The following is a 9,611-nucleotide window of genomic DNA, read 5'->3' on the forward strand; positions in this document are numbered from 1 at the left end:
AGGAAAACTTTGAATATTCGAGATCTCCCAAGTGCATAGGTTATGGAATCGCTCATCAGTCGTCAAAACTGATAACAAAGATCGTCCAAGATCGTCTTCTAGATTCCATAGAAATAGGAAAACACTGAATACTCGAAATCCGCCGAGCGCAGAGGTTGATGAAACAAGCGGTTCGCATCGGCGATAGCTTTCGTCGTCGGGATAACGCGAATGCGCGTCGACCGGTTACAGTTGAACAGCTCGAAAGCTCCGTGGTGGCAAGAGGGAAGACAGAGAGGCCGGGAGAGGGAGGTACAGCCGTAGTTCACCGTGGTCTCGACGGGGAGCAGCGGCTCGTTCCTCGCGAACAGTCCGCTGGACTCGAAGTACCGGTTCTTACTTCTTTTTCTCGCGCTCCCGCGGCCTCCCTTTCTTCTAGAAAAAGGAACCATGGGAGGGAGCGTGAGAGAGAGAAAGAGAGGGACAAGCAGGACGGGAACGAAGAGGAAGAGAGGAGGACGCGAGGACCGAGGGACAAAGAGAGACTTCCTCCGACGCGAAGCGGCGAACGGGCCCGAGAGGCGGAGGATCGGTACGCCGGTCACGAAGCTACCGCCGGTATTTATAGCGCGGCCCACGGACCTGTTCGAGGGATTTCGTCGGAGAATCTCACGTACCGGTCGATTCTTTTCTGGCCAGAAGGTTGCTCAACCGAGGCACCCCGCCATTTTGGTTGCTCCGCTCCGCGCCCGGCCGCCTACGGCTTCAAACGGTGACGCAACCGGTTGCGTAAACCCGCTTGCGACGCGTTAGAAGCGCGCCACGAGGAACCCGTCCCCCGAATCTAATCGCACCGAGTTTCAGGGTCGAGCCGCTTTCGCGGGCCTCTCGACGATTCCACGGGGGACACGAGGGGAAAACGATCGGTTCGATTTTCCGAGAGCTTTCGGTCGGACGTTCTCCGTTCGACGCCTCGGACGGGTTTGGGAAAAGAGATTGCGATCAAGGAATTGCTCTTTACGTTCTTTTCAATGTTCTTAAGATAGCCTGATCGCTGACGCGATATGGTGTATGTTAATTCACCGTGAACACGAACGTTTTACACTAACGTCTACAAGAGCTGGCCTTTGCACACCATACGTTAATTTTTTCGCAAGTTCAGATGCGCCAACAACTAAAGCACCTTCGACTTTCTTACGTTCACGGTTGCGACAAGAAAATAGAGACAGCAGCAGGTCTGCTTAAATTAGACGAGGAAAACGAATAACTCGATCCGCAATTAAGTTCATTAATTTACGTGAGTCGAGAAGGCACACCCATTGAAGTACTTAAAGAGAATAAGGCGCAAGAATGCGCCACGGTTTGGCCAGCTCTGCAGTAACTAATTATTAACCCTTTGCACTCGAGAGGTACAGTCACCACTTGATTTGACACAGTAAAACTATAGAATGTAATATTTAATGTTAAACTTTGTACAATCCCTCGATACGCGAAGCATTGGAATAAAACAGCTTTGTTCCTCAATGTACTGATTTCTCTTCGAATCAGTCTCTCATATTTCTAGAAAGAAACACCCGAGTACAGGATTAACTTAAAATTTGTATACCATGAAACCGTCATTATATCACAACCTTTGAACTTTTCTCTTTCCGTCTTCCGTTTCTCCACGCGAATGCGTTTTCTCCTGACTCGCTTCTAGCGCCAAGTATTAATCAATTAACCCTCTCGCCTGGCATCCCGAGTGCCAACTCTCCCGCAACGCGGAGTAGACGAGCGGGTAGACGGGCGGGGATCTTGCGCACGTGCTCGCAAAAACGACGTGTCCTCGCGGTCTCGGTTTCCTGATTTCCGCTCGAACGGCTCCGCCGGCCGACACGGTGTCCTCGTGCTCCATTCGCGAACCACCACCCGGTCTGTGTCAAAGTCAAGAGAACGCGCGGAACGACAGAAAATCGCACGGCCGGCTCCGGACGGGGCACGATCGAGCGCCGAGTGTAATTGCTCGGCCGTCTGTCCTTGAGGGGCGGTCCCGACTCGTCTGGTCGCGTTTACCTCGCTGGGAACACGGTCGCCGGCGAATTCGCGGGGATTCGTGCGCGTCCAGAACGCCGGTGGCGCGGCTCAGGGACACCGAGGTGTCCGCGGCTAATTCGATTTCGAATCGTCACTGCTCGCAGAGCACGCGAGACGCTTAATCTTTCGGTTCTAGCTTCGATCGGTTACTCCTAACCGTACCGATTCCGATCAGATTAGACGCGATGCGTCGTTTAGTCTAGCGATCGAGTGTTTTACATTGCGACGTTGGCTGTACGAAACTAACGATTTCTTGGTGATCCTTGGAATTCGAGAATTCGTCCTCGTTAGAAGCATTCTGCGAACATCGAATGATAGATAGATAAAAGAATCAGTAATTAGAGAGGGTGATTGAATTTAGCAATCGAAGATGGCGAAATTGAGACTGCAGTCGCATCGATCAGTCTACGGAAACGGAGATTTCGAGATTACGAGATTTCGGTGGACTCGTATCGTAGTTGGCATGCGCCTCGCGACGCGGAGATCGAGGTTCCCGCGTTTCCGACGCGATTCGAAACGACGAGACAGAGAGGGAGGGAGGAAACGGCGGAGCCGGTTGGCGGAGATTGCGACAGAGGGGAGATCGAGTGCCCTTCACCACCCACGGGGCAGCGGTTTCGCCGGGCGAGCTTTAATGGCGGGTCCCATTGCTCCGACGCGACGCGTCTCGTCTCGTCGAGTTATCTTTGTCGCGGCGGAGGACGAATTACGAGGCGACGCGCGAAGGACGAGCGGAAAGAGACTAGCATACGGTACCCAGGAACCCTGCCAAGGTTGCTCGTAAATTCAGGGTACCGTCGGAGCGCGCGCCGCGTTTCCATGCGCGCCTTGCGCGCGCCCATATTATAACCGTTCGCTCGTTACGTATTCGAGGCGCGTCCAGGCATTGAATCGTTTTCGTACGGCCGAACGAAATTTCCGAATTTCAATCTCTCCTACGCGAGAGCCGGCCGCGAGCCGCCGCCATCTTCGCCAAAGGACACGTGCGACCTTCTCGTTCCAGCCGCCCGTAGATCCTGTCCCACGCGTCGCTGCCGCTGATGCTCTTTCGATTCGATCGTCGATAATTATTACTCGATTCTCTTGAATTTCAATGGAACAGTATTCTTCCTTCATTGATCATACTGTAGAACAGACATCGAATATGCCTGGAATTTCTGTCTCGATAGATTAACCCTTTGCACTCCGAAGTTTCTCGCTAGAAATACTTCAACATTTTCTGATGAGACGAAGACGATATTTTGTAAAACTCGATGAGAAATTCACGTGAATTTTGAAACTTTGAAGTGAAGAGTCACCTCTCTAGTGCAAAGGGTTAGAATCCTAAGGCAAGGGGTTAAGATGGAAATACCTAACAAAACTTGGTTACGTGAAAGCTGAATCGAATTCGATTAAACCGATCTAGAATAATCACGTTCATACAATACTCGACTAACAGAAGACGTAATCGTTGAATTCGCTTAAGTCTGATCTAAGGTTTGCTACGATTATCGCGAATTTTACGCCTATGTGCGCCAACGGTGCACCGGAAGCAAACTTGAAAAGCTGCGAAGGCGCCCGACAAGTTACTACCAGTTTTCTCATTAGTATAATATTCTCAGATGCTCGATAATACAATGCAACGTTTTGTGTCCAACAGATCGGGAAAAAACAGAGGACGACCGAGCGACGACACCGGAATCCTTGCGCAGCTCGAGTCCCGCGGTTTCGCCGCCGCCGCAATGGCAATCGTGCAGCACACCGGCGCCGCAGTCGAGCAACACACCGCCGCGACGATTCATTTCCAGCATCCTTGGGGGAGACGTTCCGTACGGGAGCAGGGGTCACGTGCTGACCAGGGCGGAGCGCAAGGAGTACAGCAGCCCGCCGATCGCGCCGTCGTCTAGCGACGCGTCGCAGTTTCTCGCCAAGTCGGAGAAGCTGATTCTGCCGAGACCGACTACCCCCCCGAAAACACCCAGGGTGGAACCGCCGACCAGGGTTTCGGTGATACAGAGGGTTCCCCCTCAGAGCCAATCGGCGTCCAGGAGAGAAGACAAAGTAGAGGTGCCGCAGACTCAGGAACCGGAACAGGTAACCGAATCGTTTCGACGTTCTCTCAACGCTAGGTTTACGGGCATTGTACGTTTCGTTCTATTATTCCTAAAAGAATCGATGCTCGTTTATTTAGATCGTGGAAACTGGAGATTCGATGGTAGGTAACTGGGGTACACGTCAGTGTGACCGCATCAACATTTACAAAATAATCTTTCTAAAATCCAATTCCGTAAACCTAGTGTTACTTCCTCCAGTGGAAGCCGATTAACCGTTTGCACTCGAAAGTTCTCGAGTGGCTGTACCGATTGTCTTCGGACAGCGTGCAGAAGACACCTTCCGAGACCGAGGACGACGATCGAGAGCGCAAAGGGTTAACAGGCTGTTCGATGCCAACGTTTATCGCGATATTGTCCTCGGACGATATTTCTAGATAGACGTTTAACACGGCTCGAGACGAGTTGCTCTCCTTAGTATAAGTAAGGATAGCCGGACGAACCTGGGACGTAACATTCCACGAATATCAAGAGCGCGTTAGCGACTGGTCGCGTCGTCCTTCGGCGAGGCGGTGGTCTCGAACAATCGATCCAGCGGTGGGACTTTCCCGTTCGGTACTTTTCCCTGCGAACGGGCTACCGAGCCGAGCCGAGAATTTCATGAATATGAATCGAACCCGTTATCAGTCCGCAGAAACCAGTCCCTACCACCAGGGACGGCGAACGGAGAGACAAAGAAAGACATCTCTCATAAGCGAGCGGTCTCCGTAACCGCTGAACCGAATAATTGAGCCATTCATCGGCCGAGTACCGAAGAAATGTACCCGAAACGTACGAAGTTCGATCGGGTGGCTGCGACGATGATGTTCCGAGAAATTGGAGAAGTCGAGTCACTCGCCCGACGAGCGGCTCAATTATTTCCGTTCGCTCGTACGTAAGAGCAAGCGGGGTGAAGCGCGAATTCTCGCGAAGCAACGCGTGAAGCGAGCGTACCGATGCGAGCGAAGACGGAGTCGGAGTGGAGGACGGAAGCTAATGTTTACCGGTTGTCCCGACAGGATCAGCCGATCGATTATGCGGTGCCGAAGAGAAAGGAGGAGGACGAGGAGCGAGGTCGCGAGGGCGCGAAAGTCTCGCGCACGATCGGCAACTCGATCGCGAGGCCTCTGCTAGCCATGCGACTGTCCGGGCCGCAGGTGGTGCACGCGGCGGCCGGCCACGGGAGGTCCTCCAGTTCCGGAAATAACGGCGCTTCCGGGTCCGGCGGCGGTTCGGGCGGCTCCGGGAACTCGTCCTCTTCAAATTCCGGCGGAAGCGGCGGCTACTGCGGCGGCGGCGGCGCTGTCACGGGCGGCAGCGGAGGCGGAGGCGCTGTGGGCGGCGGCGCCGGCGCCGGAGGCATGAATCCCGGCGGAAACGGCGGCCGCGGCAACTACGGGCCCAGCTCGCCACCCACCGGATCCCTACCGCCCTTCTACGAGTCCCTGAAGGGCGGCAACAACCTAGCCAATTTCGCCAATCAGTACAACAGCACGCAAGGTAAGAGATTTCGCCTCGTTCCTATTGTTAGCTTATCGCGTAGTCGATAAACATTTCGCATATTGATGCATTATACGAAACTTAATATCATATACAACACTTTGTAATTTTTATATGAAATCAAATGGCGACTGAGAGTCACCTCGAGTGCAAAGGGCTAAATAGTGTAATAGATGACAGCTGACGAATGTACTGTTTCAGGGAACGGCTACCTAACGCCCTCGCCGACGGTGGGCATGGAGTGCGACACCGGGCAGCAGGACGTGAACTCGCAGCACTCGCAGTACAACGCGCAAGAAGGGAAGCAGTACTCGCTGCTGCAGAACGTGTGCGCTACCTACGGGCTGACGCTCAAAGAAGAGGAGGACCTATCGCCGTACAAGATCCAACCGAACGACTTGCTCTCGGGCCAGTACGGCGCGTACGACATGACCGACACGGGGATGATGGTGGACATGGTGACGGGCGCGGTGGTGGATCCCCTGCAGTTCACCGCCACCCTGACGTTCAGCTCGCCGTCGGACCACACCGCGCTCCTCGAGAGCCTCAGCGACGCGGCGGACCTCTTTCTGCCGAGGCTACCAGCCGAGGACGGCGGCAACGATCTCCTCGAGGAGTCGCTGCACTCCCCGGCCTCGGCCGGAAGCGGGATCGGCCAGGACGGCAGCCAGATGACCACGCCCGTCGAGCCGAGCGTCGATCCGTTCCCGGAGCACAGCATGGCGCTGACCCGAGGCTTCGACACCTCCAGGTGAGAAACGGCGAACAGGCTCAAGCTACTAATTCCGCGTTAATAATCTGTCTCGAAGATCGTTTGCAACGTAACGGGAATGGAAAATGTTTGTCTAGGCACTACACGGCGGGCCCTCAGCATTTCAACACCTCGAAGCTGGGCCTGAACTACGGGAACGAGTCGGGCTATCAAACAGTCTCGAAAGAGCGCACCGAACTTGGTCTCCACATCAACCAGAACCATCAGCACCAGCCTGAGCCGCAGCTGCAGCAGCTACAGATACAGGTGCAGCTGCAGCAGCAGCAACAGCAGCAACAGCAGCAGACCACCGGCACGTCGCCGCATCAGCAGCAACACCAAGGCTTGCTTAGCCCTGGCTTGAGCTTCACCGGCAGCGGTTAGTATCCTTAGCATTTTCATCTTGAACGAGTCTGTGAAGCATCTGATATTCAAGTAATAGAATTCAAGTTAATAAGTAAGACTCCCGTTCGATTCGAGTGCAACGAGACTCCATTTATCCGAAGCGACTTCGATCGGTCTAGCAGACTACTGGTTTCGCAGATAGATAGATGAACGATGTAGCAAAGAGCCGACGGACGGTCGTTGTCCGAACACTGTCCACTTATTCGAACCGTCTCATCTCCCGACGGGGTCGGATAAACGGAGTCCTGCCGTATGTCTTTAAACAATCGACGATATTGATTTCAAGGTCTGGAACTAGATTCAGGTAGCAGCGTGGGCGGAAGCCTGCCGAGCCCCGGAGCGGCTAGCTGTTCGCTGGACGCGGCGTCGAGCAGCACGTCGCCCTCCTGCGCGCTGATGGAGCACGCCGCCAGCCCCGCGGGGACGGTCTCCTCCGCGTCCGTCAACTCCGTGCAGCAGACAGGACCGGTCGGGGAACCACCGCTCACGCAACGGGTCGGTGTACTGCAGCAAAGGGTAAGCACCCGAAATTGATCCAGGCAAACGCATACTTCTTTGGATCCTCGTGGTCGCAAACGACCGTACCTATCTATATGGCAATGTTGAGCTCGTTCGAGTACCAGATTTCTGATGCAATTAGCAGTACGATCGAAAGATCGCGACGAACATTGGGAATATCCAGTTAGACGAGAGTGTGCTTCGCAGGAAGACAGCTCGGAAACTGAGTAGACTAGCTAAAATTGAGCTGTAAACTAGAGCTTCCTTGTCTCTGTTCCTTCGTATCTAGATTATTCAATCAAGTACCAGGATACTTTGAATCCTTCCTAGATCTCGATACTCGAGAATACTTGAAGCATTCGCTCATCGCGGGAGACAGTTGTTTTTCCTTGCCCAAAGTGTGAACATAAACAATATTGCCACATAGACGCGAATGAAAACAGTACGCGTGAAAATTGACTGACGCGCGTCGTAGTCTATGCAATGCCCAATCAAATTGAGTGCTTCATCCACTGTAAGGGCAAATGCTCTGGAGTAGCTTGCGGGGAATGTCGCAGCGCCGGTTATTATTGCGCGATGACGAACGAAGCTCTCCTGTCTCGCTAGAGAAGAGAGACAGGAGATCTCGGCGTCTTCGTCCTCCCGGAAGAATGGCGGCTGCGACATTTCCACGCGAATCGCTCGCGTGCATTTTGCTCTGAGCGATCGAACCGATTCGGCCGCTGCCACGGCGTCGTTTCACGGTGGACATTTTCCTGTGTTTCAGCTGGGACTGCCGGGCGACTGTCAGCTGGAGTTCGTCAACGGCGGCCACGGGATCAAGAATCCGCTGGCTATCGAGGGTCAGAGACAGGCTGCGGCTAATCGCGACGAGGAGAGGGCAGCCCGACCTCCGCCTGGCAAGGTAAACGTCATTCTCGAACGCCTTTCCTCGCTGTATATCAAACGCTTTATTACGCGCGAGGCGCGATCGGCGAGGTGCCTGCATTCTTCGATTTCGAGCGGTCTTACACGCCTAGATTCGAGCCGATTCCCATTCTAATTCGAAACCGTAGAAACAACGTGTACCGAGGGACAGAATGAAGGAGGATTCGTCGATGTTTCAGGACGACGATCCGAACCGCTTCACCTGCCGCGTGTGCAGCAAGAATTTCAGCCTGCAGCGGCTCCTCAACCGGCACATGAAGTGCCACAGCGACGTGAAGCGTTACCTGTGCACCTTCTGCGGCAAGGGCTTCAACGACACGTTCGACCTGAAGAGGCACACGAGGACGCACACGGGCGTCCGGCCGTACAAGTGCAACCTCTGCGAGAAGAGCTTCACGCAGAGATGCTCCCTGGAGAGTCACTGCCTCAAGGTTCACGGAGTTCAGCACCAATACGCGTACAAGGAGCGACGCACAAAGGTGAGCTGCTAGTCCCGGATCAATTAGAAACGACGCGTGGACGTTTAAGTATTTAGAATCGGAGACATCGATATCGTATATTCTCAAATCTCCGAGTTCCTACGTGTAAACCGATGAACTTCCTCGAGCAACGAAAGAGTAAACGAGTGTTTGTAAATCTACCATCGGAAGATTTAACGGTGGAGATAAGTTAGTTGCATGCCCGTTGCATTTCTTCCCCGATTTCACGGAGTGTTATCGACGTTAACGATCGCGTGGTTTTTTCTGTTCGCAAGGTGTACGTGTGCGAGGAATGCGGCCACACGACGCAGGAGCCGGAGGTCCACTACCTGCACCTGAAGGACAAGCACCCGTACAGCCCGGCGTTGCTAAAGTTCTACGACAAGCGACACTTCAAGTTCACCAACAGCAACTTCGCCAACATGTTGCTCCAGGTGCGCACGTAGACCCCCGTCTGTAGTAGAACGGTTGTTAGGACGGTTTTTCGAGCACGGCGTTTGTTCGTCGGTAGAAAACATCGAGAAGCGTGCGCGGTCGCCGAGGCGGACGACGCGGAGAGGCCACGGCCGTTCTCTTCCAATCTCGCGCACGTTCCGCACCGAAACGGAGATAGGGCTAGCTCGGGGGTTGTAGTTCGAGCGGCGGACGAGACACGCAACGAACCGGGTGGACACGTTCGATCCGAGAGAGACACGCTGCGAGAGCACCGATAGAGACGACTGTCCGAATAGAGTTCGTAGCTTCGGAAGATCGAAAAGAAAGTTGATCGAAAAGTAACGAGATCGGACGAACACGAACGGAAGACGCAGTCTACGAGTAAATCGTGACACGTGTAGAATACGTGAAGGGAGAGACGCAGAGAGAAAGAGAGGGAGAGTGTGTGTGTGCGTGAGAGAGAGAGAGAGAGAGAGAGAGAGAGAGAGAGGTCGA

At 53.9% G+C, this 9,611-nt stretch overlaps 1 protein-coding gene across 6 annotated transcripts in view; it reads left to right on the forward strand.

Annotated features, from left to right (window-relative positions):
- The window catches only part of LOC116424550 (uncharacterized), a 114,264-nt gene that overhangs the window by 100,129 nt on the left and 4,524 nt on the right, over nt 1-9,611 (forward strand). For 3 of the 6 annotated variants that reach the window (XM_076367531.1, XM_076367529.1, XM_076367530.1), the window contains 8 exons: nt 3,692-4,125; nt 5,141-5,621; nt 5,823-6,372; nt 6,471-6,751; nt 7,064-7,293; nt 8,042-8,179; nt 8,382-8,681; nt 8,957-9,115. In XM_076367531.1, the coding sequence (XP_076223646.1) occupies nt 3,692-4,125; nt 5,141-5,621; nt 5,823-6,372; nt 6,471-6,751; nt 7,064-7,293; nt 8,042-8,179; nt 8,382-8,681; nt 8,957-9,115 (2,573 nt within the window). Of the gene's footprint in view, nt 1-3,691; nt 4,126-5,140; nt 5,622-5,822; nt 6,373-6,470; nt 6,752-7,063; nt 7,294-8,041; nt 8,180-8,381; nt 8,682-8,956; nt 9,116-9,611 lie in introns of those variants that run through there. The other 3 variants (XM_076367533.1, XM_076367532.1, XR_004234488.2) reach the window with 3 other exon arrangements.

Source organism: Nomia melanderi, chromosome 5 (genome assembly GCF_051020985.1).
Source record: "Nomia melanderi isolate GNS246 chromosome 5, iyNomMela1, whole genome shotgun sequence".
NCBI classification, from domain to species: Eukaryota; Metazoa; Arthropoda; class Insecta; order Hymenoptera; family Halictidae; genus Nomia; species Nomia melanderi.